The sequence below is a fragment of the Amblyomma americanum genome, chromosome 5, assembly GCF_052857255.1.
Source record: "Amblyomma americanum isolate KBUSLIRL-KWMA chromosome 5, ASM5285725v1, whole genome shotgun sequence".
Taxonomy (NCBI): domain Eukaryota; kingdom Metazoa; phylum Arthropoda; class Arachnida; order Ixodida; family Ixodidae; genus Amblyomma; species Amblyomma americanum.
The window spans coordinates 40,865,645-40,882,849 of NC_135501.1; the positions used below are offsets into that span (position 1 = coordinate 40,865,645).

A 17,205-nucleotide genomic window follows, 5' to 3' on the forward strand; every position below is an offset into this window, starting at 1 on the left:
TGAGGGGTCTTAAAAGCCAACAGTAATTCAAGGCATGCACTTCAAAGCTACACACTCCACTGAAACACACAGAAAAGTGAAAGTGCACTCATCATGCAATGCGGCAATCCTTTCACTTAGCTGTAATTGAAGTACACATTTCTATGAGCTGCTTGGCAGTGCCTCAGTAAAACCTGAAATATCATGTGTCCAAATTATTGGAGCCCGAGAAAAATTGGTCAATAGAAGAGGAAACTGTCCTCCAGTGGACAGAATTAGGGCTAATAAGGATCAGAATGATGGTGAGGAGGCGGCTAAGCAAACTGATGCGTGGTCCCATGATGGGGTGCACCTCGCAGGTACTGAAGTGTCAATGAAGAACTGCACCTAATCTACTTATTTTATCTTTCTGTTAAGAAACAAGATAAAAATTCCTTGCTTAGCTGGTTTTATCATGCCTGATGCTACCAATATGATGCAAGAACTTCTCATTTCAAAAACGGTCTAGTGAAATGTTCTGGTTTGATGCCGGTCACTTCAAATTCAGTTCTCCTTCCTCTGGCCATTGTTCAAAGACTGGTCCCCACATTCAGTGCATTTCCCTTCTTTCTGAGCTGAAATGGCAGCAAAATGGGTGTGGCCTAAACCAGCCCCTATATCCATAACACTACAAGTGCTTGGCTCCTGCAAGCAACAGAGGGCAATAGTTCATTCCCTCCAAACATCTGCCATGCCCCTTTCTCAAAAGGATGAGCTGCAAGTAGACAGAACAAGGCCTTGCACACAGTGCCACTCACCTGAAGCTCTGCCCTGGGCGAGGAGTCCTCTGTGACGTCCTCCCAGTCGTCATTGTCATCACTGTCGGGGTCGCTAGGCTGCAGCTCGGGTCCCAGGCTCTCCTCGAGAGATGCCCACAGGTCACTGCTCATCTCAAATGGGCCTAGCCTGCAGGCATGAGAAGGAGAGCCTTGTACACTGCCATAGATGCCTGCATCATGCACACAGGCTCATTCTGCTTTCGGCAAAAGTTGTGCTCAGTATACTCCATCTCATGAGGTGCTTACAGCAATGTCCAGGCTATGGCACTGCAAGCCATCAGGATGACAGGCGCTGCATAAACGTGTTCCTCTCCACCTGTCATCCCACGACTGGCGGCTCCTCCTCTGGCAAGGAAAGAACACCAGGTCCAGCTGCTGCATGCAGGACACTTCGTGGATGCCATGCTTACAAATGGTGGCACACCACTTTGCAGCAGGGCTCTGCAGTGCTGTGTTCGTGCAGACTTTCTATCCTAATATAAACAGCGAATGAAACGCTCGCTGTGCTTTCAAAAACACAAACCTGAACAACGTTCTCAATTATCGCAATGCGAAAATGCAGTCGGACCCGATTATATCGAAATCGGTTAGATCGAATTATCCTTTATATCAAACAATTCTGAGCACCGTAAAGCTACAACGTGAAAGCACAGGAAAATGTATGGCTACATGGTACAAAAATTAGCCGTCACATCCGACAGATCGAACTTCCGAAAAAACCGGGCGACTCATGTAGCTGATTTCCAGTGAAACAGCGCAACGGCACAAGGCCAGAGGACAAGAAAGGACGATACACAGCGCTGACTAACAACAGAATGTTTATTCAGTGAGCCATGCTTATAAAGGCGCCAGGGACACTGAAAAAACAGAAAAAACACACACAAAACCGTGACAGATATCCCTCCAACCAGGCACGTATTTGATAACACAAGGCTAACACGTGTGCAAAAATTCATGTTCTTTCTGCAAGATAGCGACAGAAGGGGTGCTTACGCACCTCTGACCCAGCTTCAAGATCTCAGACGCTTCGATAACTTCTCTAGTCAGCTGATCTTTGTGTCTATCAACAATTCTGCTTTTGTCATACAGAGGCTGGCACGAACAATCACGACAGTGTACACCAATGTGGCGGGCAGCGTTCTTGACATCATTTTTGTGCTCCCTCAGCCTATCGTTCAAACAACGACCAGTTTGTCCAACATATGAACCACCACAACTCAAAGGGATCGAATAAACCAGATTCTCTACGCACTTCACAAATTTTACCTCATGCTTTTTTGTGCAGATGGGTTCACCTTCATTTGACTTTTTGGGGCCATTTACACGCGCGCACAGACTTCTCAATTTCACAGGAGCTGAGAACACAACATCTACTCCGGCTCTCTTACCTATTCTTTTCAAATTATGCGATACAACATGAATGTAGGGTATCACAGACACAATTTTTCTTCTGGTACTATGGTCGACAGCGGCGGAAAGATTTAGCTTTTTCAGCATCCCCTCCGCTACAGCTGCTAAGACGTTGAGGGGGTATCCTGCAGTAACGAGCCTCTGAACCTGATAATAAAAACTATTGGCAGTCCTGTGGGTGCAAGATTTTTTCATGGCGTTACTGAAGCAGGACGCTATAATGCCCCTTTTTACGAGCTTCGAATGAGGGGAACTGTACGGAAGAAACGGCTTTTTGCTCCTAGGTTCAAAAGACCAGCACATATGTGCAACAGTGAAGTACAGGGTGACACACGAAGTACCTGTTGATGACTGCATAAAATTTCTTGACTTGACCCTGTACTTCACTGTTGCACATATGTGCTGGTCTTTTGAACCTAGGAGCAAAAAGCCGTTGCTTCCGTACAGTTCCTCTCATTCGAAGCTCGTAAAAAGGGGCATTATAGCGTCTTGCTTCAGTAACGCCATGGGGCATTATAGCGTTTTGCTTCAATAACGCCATGAAAAAATCTTGCACCCACAGGACTGCCAATAGTTTTTATTATCAGGTTCAGAGGCTCGGAGTTTTCGGCGGCGCGCCAACTTCCTAATTCTGGGGGTCCTCAGATTTTCAAACTTGGCAGTGCCCTGGATTGGTCCACTGGTGGTCACGTGGTGTTATTGATACCATGACCCTCTTGAACAATATTTGATATCTTTTGATGACATCACGAACCTCTTGATATCTTTTTACACATTTACTTCACCTCTTATTTTTGTAAATTTATGATGAAATTTGACTGTTCTTTTAGGTATAGCAATAAATAACCTGTATATAATTTATTGCACTGCTGTCACTGTTGCCTGCTGCCAGCTCTCAGGCCTCGTCAAGCTGTTGCTACAGCTTTTTGTCTGGGAGACCATCAACACTTTGAAATGTTGAAAATAAAGGTGAATTGAAAATTGAAATTGAAAAGGATGGGCACAAAAAGCTTTGGCGTACCTGTAGAGGTATCACAAACGATTGACCCGTCTTCTATGGGAACTGTCTCGAGCGTCAGGGATGTTTGCACTGCACATAGGCGGGACAGCTTGGAGTCGCTTGTGCTGTTGACCGTTCATGTATATGTTGAAGGGAAAGGAGGACGAAGCTGATGTTTTTGAACGACTGCGTGTGACGACGACTGAGGACGTTAGCCGGAGTGTCGTCAACACCACTGATGTGTCAGATGTCTGCCGTGAATTCTGATATCAAGGAGAGTTGTCTCACTTCCCCTGGTATAAATAGAGATGCAGAATGGCCTGCAGGGGCCACCTTGAGTTTGTGCGGAGCCAGGCATCGTGGTCGAGAGAAAAGAGGTGGTCCTGACAGACAGACAGAAAAACTTTATTGAGCAAGTGAGTTTTAGACCCAGCTGGGTAACTGGGCCACTGCGCGGTCCCGCACTGCATCAAGTAGGTCATGCCGGGACATGACGTCGGCAGCCCGAGTCACCGCAGCAAGCTGCGATGTCGGGTCTGCAAATGGCTCCTTGGCAACTGTAGCTCATCAGGGTGCTACATCGGCAGTTGTGCACGCTGCAGTGTCGCGATAAATAAGGCACCTTTGCTTGACGTCGATGAGGAGCTCGTGCTTGGTTAGAAAGTTGGCACCAATTACGCCGGAACCAACGTCGGTGACAAAGAAAACCCACCAGAAGACTCTTCGAAACCCGAGGTTGAGCGTCACAGAGCGCTGCTTGTATACTGGACTGCATGTTCTGTTCACTACTTGGAGGTAGGAAATTGCAGCGGAAGCACACCTGGCTTTTGTGGCTGGTAGAACGCTCAGCTGGGCCCCGGTGTCAATGACAAATTTCTGTCCTCTGGTTTTGTCGAAGATGTAGAACAGGCGACATTCTTCATGGCACTGACCATTCGTCAAAGCTAGTGGTCAGTCGGCTAGCTTTCCACCCATATACAAGGCAGGAGGCAGTGGCGGGCGTTGGCGTGGAAGCGGCGATGGTAGTAGCAGGTGTGTGGGCCTGAGGATTCACTTTGGTCATGCTGTCCGCGCCGTCGAGGTGTTGAGGGGCGATGACGGTGTCCACGGCATGGAGACCGCTCTGAGAGTGTGGTTGCCGCAATGAGCATCTCGAGACGAGAATAAAGGCAGTCAACTTCAGAAGGCGTAGCAGAGGTGGATGCAAGATGAGGCGGCTAAGGAGTGGTGACAGGAATGGCCAACGATGACAACTGCATGAATGTGCCGACGGCAGCGACAGTGAAGTGTGGTGTGGCCACTTTCATCACTTTGTCGGCTAGCACGGCCAGCAATGTCAAATGCATGGTTGTGGCTACAGCAAGCACCATCTGGACGTTGGATAGTAGGCGCTGTAGGAAAAGTTCACATAGCACAACATTGTCCATAGCCTGCGCCCTATTACAGAGCAGCTGCATTATCCGCCACAAGAGCTGACTTGGCTGACGGTCATCGAGCTCCTCCATGGAGAGTAGCTGTTGCATTTTGTTCTTTCGGACATGGCCATTCTCTCAAGTAAGGCTGCCTTCAGGTCATTTTATGGATGTGCCGGGGGATTGGTGCTGAATGAGGCAAGTATGTCGGACACCTCTTCTGCAGCAGTTGATGGTAGTGCGCCGACCAAGTGAAGGAATTTCTGCTTCTGCGATGCGATTCTCGAGAGCTGAAATTGGGATTCCACTTGCAGGAACCACACAGCCTGGTTGCATTCTCAGTATGCTGGGAGACGGACAGTGACAGCAGAGACAGCTTTGTCGGGCACATCTGACGTTGTCTGGCTGAGGGTGAGTGTCTGTGGGTTGATTATCTTCCATTTCAGCTTCATGAGCTGATGTCCTGTTTTCGTCAGTGTGGGGGAAAAGCTTGGCTCTATGTTATTTAGGTGCGTCGAAAGCCGCATCACGAATTGTAGGACGCAAGCTGTCCAAAGATTCTCAGACAAGATGAGACGTCTGTGCAGTTCGACTGTTTATTCTGTATGTGAAAACGGAGCTGCAGCGGGGAGTGTATGAGGCGCAGCTGCAAGAGGGAAAAGGGAGGAGAAGGAAAGAGCGTGCCAGACGCGTTAGCAGGTTCAGTGCTGTCTGCTTGGTCTGGGTCGTTTCAAGTGACACCGCAGGTTCCAACCGCACCAGCCTTCACCTCACATTGCTAGAGGCGTGGGAAAGAAGCATGCGTATGTTGCGCCGGCGAGGGCTGGACTTCTATGCAAGGCCTTTTCGCCCAGCCCTAACAATGCGAGTGCAAGTGTGCCACAAAGGAAGAATCGTCCTGACCTGATGTTGCCCTGGTGCTGTACTAGGAGTGAGAGGTTGCGCAGCGTTGTCCGTGGCCGCAGCATGGGTGGCTCCAAGCCCTGGGAGGCACACAGGTGCAGCACGTTGCTGTTGAGGCGGGCCACCCAGTTGCGGAAGTCCTCCTCACTCTCATCTCGTGCACCAAACTGGCTGCAAGGCGTGAAAAAACTCACTTCAGGAGAAAGGCGCAAGAACACCATCTGCCAAGCTTCAGGGCAGTCACACTGGTGATTGGGCCAGTTGGTCATGATCCATGTTGTGCAGTGATCGCAGCATGGAAAAGACGAAGATGAGGACAAAGAGTAGAATAAATAGGAAAAAGAACTGAAAACAAAGCCCATGCTTTCTGTCCCAAGAAATTTTTATTGTTACATGGCTTCTCCGTTTCTCACGCCGTTCATCTCTGCTGGCCTCCTCGAACACTATGCCTGAGGCTGTTCTTTTGTGCCAAGGATCTAATGTCGCTTCAATCGCTAGCGCTCCCAGCCTAGAACTATTCTCTCGTTTTATAAAGCCACACACTTTCCACTACCATCAGCCCCGACCTTACCTCAGGCCAGGCACAAGCCTTGGCCGCTGTCTTGAAGAAGCGCGCCTCTTCCTTTGACATACATTCTGCAGTTTTGGGCCAGACTTGTACAACCACCCATCGCATTGAAGCTGACGGCTCTGGGATCATCCGTCACCACCCGTACCGAGTATCTAGTTCCGAAGGGCAGATTATCCAGGCCAATGTCACTGACATGATGAATCATCACATCATATGTCCTTCATCCAGTCCTTGGTCCTCACCAGTCAGAAGAACCAGTGCAGAAGAAGGATGGTTCTGTACGTTTCTGTGTCGGTTATCATGCTCTGAACAAGATAACTCGCAAGGTTGCATACCCCCTTCCTCGCATTGACAATGCCCTTGACTGCTTACAAGGAGCCGAATTTTTCTCCAGCCTCAACCTGCGATCCAGTTACTGGCAAATCCCTATGCATGAAGATGACAAAGAAAAGACAGCCTTCACTACCCCGGATGGCTTGTATGAATTCAACGTTATGCCTTTTGGGTTGTGCAATGTTCCCACTGCATTCAAGTGCATTATTTACATAGTTCTCCGGGGTCTCAAATGGGAAAACTTGTCTTGGTTATCTGGATGATACCGTCATGTTTCCTTAGTGACCTTTTGTGACCAAACGCCTGGATGAAGTTTTAAGCACGCTTGCAGGGGTTGCCCTTCAGCTCAATACTGCAACGGATAGAAGAAGAGATGAATGAAGACTCTTGGAGGCGCGCGTGCTCTGGGATTCGGTGCTCTGTGCCTGGTGCTCTGTGCGGGCCGCCTTGTGCTCTTGACCTGTGTGCTGTGCCCGGGCGTTCTCGCGTCGTTCCCGCCTGGACCACGTAACATCTTTGGTGGAGGTGCGGATTTTACGCTGCGCACACCACGCAGCTTCGTAGTACTCGTCAGGCCGGGACTACCACCATGGCTCCACCCGGCCGGTCAAGGAGCCCCACTACCCCCACTACCCCTCCTTTCGTCATCATGGCTCCACCTCGCGACCCCGGCACGTTTTCCGGCACAGATGGCTCCGACGTCGAAGACTGGATTAACCTTTACGAGCGTGTCAGCAACTACAACAGGTGGGACCCTACGCTAATGCTCGCGAACGTCATCTTTTACCTCAATGGCACGGCGCGCGTATGGTACGAGACCCACGAGGAAGAGCTAACAAGTTGGGACACCTTTAAGGAAAAGTTGAAGACGCTATTCGGTAGACCTGATGACCGCCAGCTCGCCGCCAAGAAACAGCTGGCTACTCGAGCACAGTCTTCTACCGAGAGCTACGTGGCCTACATTCAGGACATCTTGGCGCTTTGTCACAAGGTCGACGCCGCAATGAGTGAGACCGATAAAGTGGGCCACGTGCTCAAAGGCATTGCCGACAATGCGTTCCACTTGCTTGTTTGCAAAGACTGTACCTCAATTGACTCCATCATAAACGAGTGCCGTCGATTTGAGCAAGTCAAAGGCCGCCGCATTTCGCCGTCGTTTTCTCGCCTTCCCAACACGGCCGCGACATCTTCCTGTGAGGACCACCGATCACCATCCCGCACGCCCTCGGACGCCCCTGCCGTCACCGATTCAGTCACCCGGATCGTCCGACGTGAACTGGAGGCCCTCGCACCTGTGATATCCCCGCCCTCCGTCCCTGATACAACCCTGCCCGCTGTGTCGCTGATTCAGGCCGTCGTGCGGCAGGAACTCGCTCATCTGAACCTCGCTCCAGCAGTGTGCGCCATCAGAAGCCCGGACACCCCCCAGCCCCCTCCCTGTGCTTTTCGCCGCACCTATTATTCTCTGCCCCGTTCCCGCAATCCCAATGACTGGCGCACGGCGGACGACCGTCCCATTTGCTTCCGGTGCTCTCGCATTGGCCACATCGCCCGTCATTGCCGTAGTCCATGGTCTTCAACGCCCCGCAACGTCTTCCCCTCCTTCTACAGTCCCGCCTCATCCCACAACTTCTCGACCCGTGCCCCGTCCGAACCGTCTGCACCAGCCGTACCCCCTCCACGCCGATTCTCCCGCTCTCCGTCCCCGCAGGGCCGCCGCTCTCGTTCCCCCCAGTCGCCTTCTCGCAGCCGCTCCCAATTGGAAAACTAAGTGATGCAGCTCCCGGAGGTGACGCTGCATCAACGACCCGGACTACAAATCCTCTCTCGACCACTCGACCTAATCTTCTGAACGTCACTATCGACCGTGTTCCTGTGCGCGCCCTGATTGACACCGGTGCTCATGTATCAGTGATGAGTGCTGCCCTCCGCCGTCGCCTCCGCAAAGTCCTAACGCCTGCAACGTCCCGTGTGTGTGTCGCGGATGGTGGCACGCCTGCTGTGGACGGTATGTGTACCGCGCGCGTTACTATTGCCGGCCAGAGTATACCAGTTCAGTTCACCGTGCTGACCACCTGTGCCCATGACCTTATCCTCGGCTTAGATTTTTTGACTGACCATTCCGCCCTCATTGACTGCTCGGAGGGTGTTCTACACCTCGCCCTTCCAATGCTGAATTCAGACCCACTTGATGTATCACTGCGACTATTCAGTACCGCATATGCTCGCCTGTCATCCCGAACCGCCTCTTTTGTTCCATTGACCCCATCTCACCCAGTTCCCGATGGCGACTATCTCGTTACACCCAATCTTGACCTCCTCCTGACCCGTAACGTTGCCCTACCTCATACCATTGCCACCGTCCAAGCCAACGCCCTCTCTCTGCCTTTCCTAAACTTCGGCCTCACTTCTCAAGTGCTACCGTCCGGCATATGCGTCGCTACGCTATCCCCTCTCGCTCCTTGCCACGTGGCTACGTTGCCCGCTACCCCAGTTCCAGAAACCGCCGCACCGCGCCGGAAGTCTCTTCTGTCGACCGACACCTTCACAACCATGATGGCTACCGACCTCCATCCCGATCAAACTGCCAAGCTTCGTGCCCTTCTCGAATCTTTTTCGGATATTTTTGACGTGAACAACACCGCGCTGGGTCAAACTCTCGCCGTCAGGCACCGCATTGAAACAGGCGATGCCCCTCCCATCCGCCGCCGCCCTTACCGGGTCTCTCACGCCGAGCGTCAAGTAATCAATGCGGAAGTTACTAAAATGCTAGAAAAAAACATTATCGAACCCTCACACAGTCCCTGGGCCTCACCCGTCGTCCTTGTCAGGAAAAAGGATGGCTCATGGCGTTTTTGCATTGATTATCGCCACCTGAATAAGATCACTAAAAAGGACGTGTACCCCCTGCCGCGTATCGATGACGCGCTTGACTGCCTCCATGGTGCCAAATTCTTCTCGTCCATAGATCTTCGCTCCGGCTACTGGCAAATTGCTGTAGATGAACAGGACCGTGAGAAAACCGCTTTTGTGACTCCTGATGGCCTTTATCAATTCAAAGTTATGCCTTTCGGATTATGCAACGCACCAGCCACATTTGAACGCATGATGGATGCTCTTCTGCAAGGCTTTAAGTGGTCCACCTGCCTGTGCTATCTCGATGACATCATTGTCTTTTCGCCCTCGTTTTCCTCTCACCTCACTGACCTTTCTCAGATCCTTTCCCTCTTTCGTCATGCTGGCCTGCAGCTCAACTCGTCTAAGTGCCGTTTCGCGCGCCGTCAACTCGCCATCTTGGGTCATGTCGTCGACGACACGGGGGTGCACCCTGACCCTGATAAGATCCGAGCCGTTAAAGACTTTCCTCAGCCACGTTCCTGTAACGACGTCCGCAGCTTCTTAGGGCTGTGCTCCTACTTTCGTCGATTTGTTGAAGGCTTCGCCGACATCGCCCGCCCCCTCACCGACCTCCTGAAAAAGGAAGCCACCTTCATCTGGGGACCCGACCAAGCACACGCGTTTTCCACCTTGATATTGAAGCTTACTACCACGCCAGTTCTGGCCCACTTCGATGTGACAGCTCCCACTGAAGTCCGCACAGACGCCAGCGGCTATGGCATCGGCGCTATTCTCTCTCAGAGGCAATCCGAACAGCACCGTGTCATCGCCTACGCCAGCCGCCTCCTCTCCGCCTCGGAGCGCAATTACTCAATTACCGAACGTGAGTGCTTAGCCCTTGTCTGGGCGGTTGGGAAATTCCGCCCATATTTGTACGGCCGCCCTTTTACGGTTGTCACCGACCACCATGCGCTCTGCTGGCTCTCATCACTGAAAGATCCTACTGGTCGCCTAGGTCGCTGGGCTTTACACCTCCAAGACTACGACTATACCGTGGTATATAAGTCCGGTAGGCTACACACTGACGCTGACTGCCTCTCCCGATATCCCGTTGACTCGTCTGATCATTCTGGCAGTGACACCGCCGCTGACCTCTTCTCGCTCTCTGCTCTTACTCACCTTGGCGATGAGCAGCGACGAGATATCGAGCTCCGCTCTATTATTTCCCGCCTCAGAACCTCTCCATCTGACCCTGCCCTGCGCCGGTTTGTACTTCATCAAGACACACTCTACCGCAGAAGCCTGAACCCGGCCGGCCCAGACCTACTGCTCGTTGTCCCGAAGCATCTGCGCAACGACGTCCTCCACGAGCTCCATGACCTCCCCACTGCTGGACACCTGGGTGTCTCGCGTACTTACGCCCGCGTGCGTCGTCGCTTCTTTTGGCCCCGTCTCTACCAGTCCGTCCGCCGCTATGTTCGTGCCTGCGACCAGTGCCAGCGCCGGAAACGTCCCGCCACGCTCTCCGCGGGTTTGCTCCAGCCTGTTAATGTGCCCCCTGAACCATTCTATCGTGTTGGCTTGGATCTTTTGGGCCCGTTTCCGGAGTCCACCTCTGGAAACAAATGGATTGCCGTTGCGACAGATTATGCTACACGCTATGCCATCACGCGGGCCCTCCCCACCAGTACTGCTACCGACGTGGCCGATTTTCTCCTCTACGACCTCATCCTCCGTCATGGTGCACCCCGCCAACTTCTCACCGACCGCGGCCGTTGCTTTCTCTCTAAAGTTGTCGACGACATTCTCCGTTCCTGCTCAACAAAACATAAGCTGACCGCCGCCTATCATCCCCAAACCAATGGTCTTACAGAGCGCCTCAACCGCACTCTCACGGATATGCTCGCCATGTACGTTTCCCCGGACCATCGGGACTGGGACATTGCCCTTCCATACGTGACCTTCGCTTACAATTCTTCTCGCCATGACACTGCCGGTTACTCCCCGTTCTATCTGTTGTACGGTCGTGAACCCCAATTACCTTTGGACACGCTGCTTCCGACATCTCCTTCCCCGCCTTCTGAATATGCCCACGACGCTATTGCCCGCGCCGACCACGCCCGCCAGCTGGCTCGCTCCCGCCTACAAGCCTCGCAGGTTTCACAGCAGGACTACTACGACCGCCGCCACCGCATGGTAACTTTTTCCCCTGGAGCCCTCGTCTTGCTTTGGTCGCCCACACGCCGTGTCGGGCTTTGCGAAAAACTAATGTCCCGCTATGTTGGCCCATACCGTGTGCTCCGCCAGGTCACCGCCGTCACCTACGAGATTGCCCCGGCCTTTCCGGAGACCACCTCCGGTGCATCTCAGAGTGACGTTGTCCACGTCTCTCGCCTCAAGCCCTACGTGTCGCAATCCCTTGCCCCGCTCTAATTTCCACCGAGACGGTGTTTTTTTTTGCGACCGGGGGCCATGCAACGGATAGAAGAAGAGATGAATGAAGACTCTTGGAGGCGCGCGTGCTCTGGGATTCGGTGCTCTGTGCCTGGTGCTCTGTGCGGGCCGCCTTGTGCTCTTGACCTGTGTGCTGTGCCCGGGCGTTCTCGCGTCGTTCCCGCCTGGACCACGTAACAATACTAAACAATGTCGCTTTCCCCCCAAATCTCCAAATCAGCAGTGCTTGGCCACGTTGTCAGCAAAGATGGCATTCAGCCTGACCCCGATAAAATTGTGGCTGCTTTGCATTTCTTATGTCCATCCAGTGCCAAAGAGCTTCGCGGTTTCCTAGGACTGGCATCCTACTTTCGTCGCTTCATCCACCACTTCGCGTCTTTCGCGTCGCCTCTACATAAACTTCTGACTGCTGGAACAAATTCTGCCTTGTCTGCCGATTGCGAGGCAGCATTTGGAGAGCTTAAACAAGCTCTGACATCCGATCAAGTACTCTGCCATTTTGATGAGTCTGCTTCAACAATTCTGCACACCGATGCTACCGGGCACGGTCTCGGCGCTGTGCTTTTGCAGCGCCAAGTTTCATCTGTCGAAAAGGTTGTTGTATACACGAGTCGTACACCGACTCCAGCAGAGCAGAGCTTTACCATCACCGAACAGGAGTGCCTCGCTATGGTCAAAAATTTCGACCCTATCTGTATGGCCGCCACTTCACAATCATCAGTGATCACTATGCTCTGTGCTGGTTGTCCTCCCTAAAGAACCTGTCTGGGCATCTCAGGCACTGGATTCTCCACCTTCAGGAATTTGATTTTACCATCACTTATAATTTGGCAAACAACATAAGGATGCCGATGCTCTTTCCTGTCGGTGTCTGCTTACTTCGCCACCACTCCCAACTATGTCGTCTCCTTCATCTCCAGGCCATCATGAGGATACCCAGTCTCCTGCTTTGAGAACTGCCTCCACTGATTTCGTCTCCCCATCTGTGCAGAGAGATCGTGCCTCCGAACAGAAGGCAGATACTTACTGCCGAATGCTCACTGATCGCCTCACCGGTGCTACACAGCCTCCGAACGCACGACTGCGCCCACGACTGCGCTGCAAACTCACCAATTTCACGATACAGAATGGCATGCTGCTCCGGCACAACTACAACCCTCTCGGCACTCCTGGGTTCCTGTTGTTCTCCGTTCCCTTCGCCATCAGCTGTTACAAGCGTTCCATGATAATCCAAAAGGTGGTCACTTGGACTTCCAGAAGACCTACGATCGCCTTAAAAGTCGCTTCTTTTGGGCAGGTCTTTCGACCAGCGTTGCAAAATAAGTCGCCTCCTGTGTTCTATGCCAACACTATAAACGGTCAACGTCTCCTTCTGCGGGCCTCCTGCAGCACATTCCTTACCCATTCACTCCTTTCGACGTTGTCGGCATCGACCTATACGGACCTTTGCCGTTGACACCTGCGGGCAATCACTGGACAGTCACCGCCGTGGGCCACCTCACCCAAAATGCAGAAACTGCTGCTCTTCCTTCCACCTCCGCTGTAGAGATAGCCCATTTTTTTCTACACGTCATGCTTCTGTGCCACGGACCCCCTCGTGCTCTCTTGCGCGACTGTAGCAAGACATTCCTCTCCGCCACCTTGGAGCAAGTTCTTCGTGCTCAGCTTACACCTCTGCTTATCGCCCCCACACCAATGGCCTCACTGAACGCTTACATTAGACCCTTTCAGACATGCTCTCTGCCTACATTCAACCTCACCGCACCAACTGGGACTTCCTGCTCCCATTTGCTACCTTTGCCTACAATAATGCGCTGCAAAGAACAACCCGTTACTCTCCATTTTTCCTTGTCTATGGCCGATCCACTGCTTTCATCATGGAAGAATCTTTCTTTTCTGTCCCTGTACCCTCTTCAGCACTCTGATCACCCACTGCCGTGAACTTGAGCGACTGAACATCGATGCTTGCCAGGCCTTCCGAAAACGCAGTTATGACCTTACCCACCATGCAGTTTCTTATTCCCCAGGTGATGAAGTTTTACTGTGGACACCCATGCGCACACCAGGGTTATGTGAAAAATTTATGAGCTGTTATATTGGTCTGTATAAAGTGCTTGAACAACGTCCCCCGTTAAATATCATGTCGCACCCGCTTCATCTGTTACTAATCGTCGCTGTCATGGCATCGAGACCGTCCACGTGTTGCGCGCGCCTCAAGCCCTTTGCTTGTCAACCCGTCATCACTCTAACCCACATCAAGGATGGTTGCTTCCGTCTGGGGGGGCAATTAGTGTAAGCTTTGTACGTGACCCTCATCTTCATTTGTCTATATTTATCATCATGTCTCATCATCGTGTTTGTCACGAACGCCATTCCTGAGGGTGGCAATAAAGCCTGCTCCGGGAGTTCTCAATCTCACAGTACTACAAGCAAATGACAATGATTAGGCCACTCGAGGTGCAAGCGGGCATGGGATGGCAGCAGCGATGTTGTTTTATCAAAGGCACTCCTGCTTTTTCATCCAGGTTGGCCCAGTTTCATGTACAGTTAAACCTGGATGTAACGAACCTCCAGTTAGTAAATTCCTCTACATTACGAAGCTTGTCAATTTCCCACCGCCGCACCCATTCAAGCGTATGCATTTGCGAACTTCATGTAACGAAGGTGGTGCGGCAGTTGACCTTGACATAAACTCGCCAAGCCAACTATCCATCAACTAGTGCTGCGTTACCTGAAGTTTGGCCAAATAGCGTGAATGTTTCACGACAATAAAACGCAAACCGCCATGACAGGAACATCTACGATCGCAACAAGTGAATGTGGTTGGCACAGTGTGTCCTGCTCCAGTGCGATTGGTGCCTCTGTGACAAATGCAGCAGCCTCCCCTCTTGTAGTGTCACACCAAGTGCCACTAACCAGTTCATGTCCAGAAGCAGCTAAACAACAGGATGTATCAATGAAGGCACGGGACGAGCAATGCACACCCATCGCTGCCTCTTGTTTGCTTGCATGATTAAGCACCAGTAGCAGACATGTGGCAGGAGGGTGGACTGGCAGCTAAAGGGGCTTCACCAGCAATACAAGGCAAGCAGTCCGTTTCGCACGGCAACAGAGGGTGGGCACTAAGTGCTCCTTTTTTTTTTCCTTATGAGTGATGATCACACTGTAATAGGTGGGTGCTTCCGACTGAACTTCCTCCCCCACTATTCCCACTCCAGGCGTAGTGTTGTCGTGCAATCGGTGGCGGAGACAGTGGCAGCTGCTGCTGCACTCACGTTTACAACGCGATCGTGAAACAACTGTCCACGTTTACGACGGGGTTTACTGTGAATGTTTGCTAGGCCATATCATACACATTTATATTTTATTTTGGCTTCCGTTGTACAATTCTTTTGAGAGTTTTTACATGAAAACTGGATACAACGAAAACCTGTACGTAATGAAAAATTGCAGACTTTTAACTTGCCGCGATGTAGTTAGGGCGCTCGGCTACTGATCCAGAGTTCCCGGGTTCGAACCCGACCGCAGTGGCTGCGTTTTTATGGAGGAAAAACGCTAAGGCGCCCGTGTGCTGTGCGATGTCAGTGAAGATCCCTAGGTGGTCGAAATTATTCCGAAGGCTCCAATGCAGCACCTCTTTCTTTCTTTCTTCTTTTGCTCCCTCCTTTATCCCTTCCCTATAGTAGGTTCAGGTGTCCCATGATATGCGAGACCATACTGCACCATTTCCTTTCCCCAAAAACCAATTTTCATTTTTAGACTTTCCATGATTTCATTATATCCAGTGGTTTAATTGTATTTATTCAAATCGATGTAACAATGCTTGCTACTCTTTGCCAAGATGTTGTGGCTTTTTGATGTAGGTAATAATGTTCACGTTATAAAAATCCTTCTAAGCGGAGATGCTGAGCTAAGCCTTGTCTCTTCCCTAAGGAAGACTACCAAAAGCTGATCTCGTCGCTGTTACCTTGTCCACGACGAAAATGGAGGCCGCTGTCGGATTTCTCCTACATCGTGTCTGCAACGAACTGGATCAGAATTAGAGCGGACAGCTAGCTACTTGAGGGGGTCAATGGTTATGTTTTTGTACTGCTTTTCTGGAGCTAGTCGCTCACCTCTTCTGCACCTGGACCTTAATGTACAGCGCCAACGTGCAGTAAGTCACATATACCGAGGCGTTCCCCCCCCCCATGCTGCACCTTAACATCCACTCTCGAGCTGCGGTGAGTCAATTATGCAGAGACACTCACATTCCATGCCACACCTTTGATGCGCATTCTTGACCTGCAATGAGTCACATACACAGATGCGCACCTTGACCTAGATGTCTATGTCAACTTGTGGTGACTAAAAATCACTGCCATTCCGTTCCGAACCTTCTAGCATCCTTTGTCGACACATACTCCGTCACAGAAGCAGGGGAGGTGACTTGCTGCTGTTTTCTTGTGGCACACTGTCGAGGCATATCCCAGCACGCTCCGGCACGTCCTGTTCGTCACAATCGTCCCCCACAGTGGTTCATCATGAGAATGTCGCTCTCAAATTTTTTTGTAGTGAGAGCTACATTACGATAGCATTTTGAGCCTTCAGCGTGGCTGCACCATCATGCTGTCACGTGGTTGGTCACGTGGTGCGGAGCAGCTGCCGGCGGCGCGGCACCGTGGCTGATCACGTGGTTCGTCACGTGGTTGGTCACGTGACCAGCCACGTGGTGTGGAGCAGCTGCTGCTGGCGGTGCGGCGCGTCGGCGAAACCGAGCTGCAACAGCTGTGCGCATGCGCCGTGTCAAGTGGGACGAAGATAAGAAGGAAAGCCCAGCGAAACGGAGCGGCGAAAGACTGACGACTTTGGAATTCAACTGAGCAAGTTCCACCCGGCCAACTGTAGCTATCGCGTCACTCCAGGTTTAACCAGAGCCAAACCATTGCCAATTTTTTTTTTTTGTGCGATGATTATGAAGATTGGTCGCACAAAGATTAGTCGTTTTCTTATGGCACTGCTGACTCTGCTCCTGAAGTATCGTTAAAGTCAGGGGAAAAAGCTCGGGAAATTCTCTCAGAAAAATTCAGTTTACAATTACTGCAAGAGGGAATTTATCACATTTATTGGCTGAGAATACTTCTCCTGAACGAATGTCAACCAACTGTAATTCGCTTTTCATCATTTAAACTGAAAGACAAGACTCTCCCAAAAAAATCACAGCTAAATTTGTGTGAAAATCCATCCCAATCCCAAAGATGGTCTTCTTGTTGCACGCTATCGCCTTCCAAATTCATTTAATGGCTTTTCCTCGGACTAACATGATACTCTAAGTAAATTGCACTGTAAGTTTCCTTCAACAACCGTAACCACCCACAGCAATGTTAACTTGTCCAAGGCTCTTTTGCTTGTAAAAAAAGTTGCTCGTTAGAACACATTGCACCGCTCGACATATGTTCTGACTTTATTCTGTACCAGTTAAAAGTCGAATACGTGTTACTCACACCA

At 51.3% G+C, this 17,205-nt stretch overlaps 2 protein-coding genes across 10 annotated transcripts in view; one reads left to right on the forward strand and one right to left on the reverse strand.

Moving 5' to 3' along the window:
* Positions 1-17,205, forward strand: part of LOC144132405 (uncharacterized) — a 273,566-nt gene that overhangs the window by 52,276 nt on the left and 204,085 nt on the right. Inside the window, exon 3 of one of the 4 annotated variants that reach the window (XM_077664801.1) lies at positions 4,934-5,500. The exons of the other annotated variants lie outside the window; for them this stretch is intronic. Coding sequence (XP_077520927.1) covers positions 4,934-5,078 — 145 coding nt within the window. The 3' untranslated portion in view covers positions 5,079-5,500. Of the gene's footprint in view, positions 1-4,933; positions 5,501-17,205 lie in introns of those variants that run through there. 4 annotated transcript variants of the gene reach the window in all.
* Atg14 (autophagy related protein 14) overlaps positions 1-17,205 on the reverse strand; it is a 64,909-nt gene that overhangs the window by 5,880 nt on the left and 41,824 nt on the right. For 3 of the 6 annotated variants that reach the window (XM_077664787.1, XM_077664790.1, XM_077664788.1), the window contains 3 exons: positions 5,523-5,693; positions 1,044-1,172; positions 777-924 (listed from right to left, as the gene is read on the reverse strand). In XM_077664787.1, the coding sequence (XP_077520913.1) occupies positions 777-924; positions 1,044-1,172; positions 5,523-5,693 (448 nt within the window). The remainder of the gene's footprint in view (positions 1-776; positions 925-1,043; positions 1,173-5,522; positions 5,694-17,205) is intronic. The other 3 variants (XM_077664791.1, XM_077664792.1, XM_077664793.1) reach the window with 2 other exon arrangements.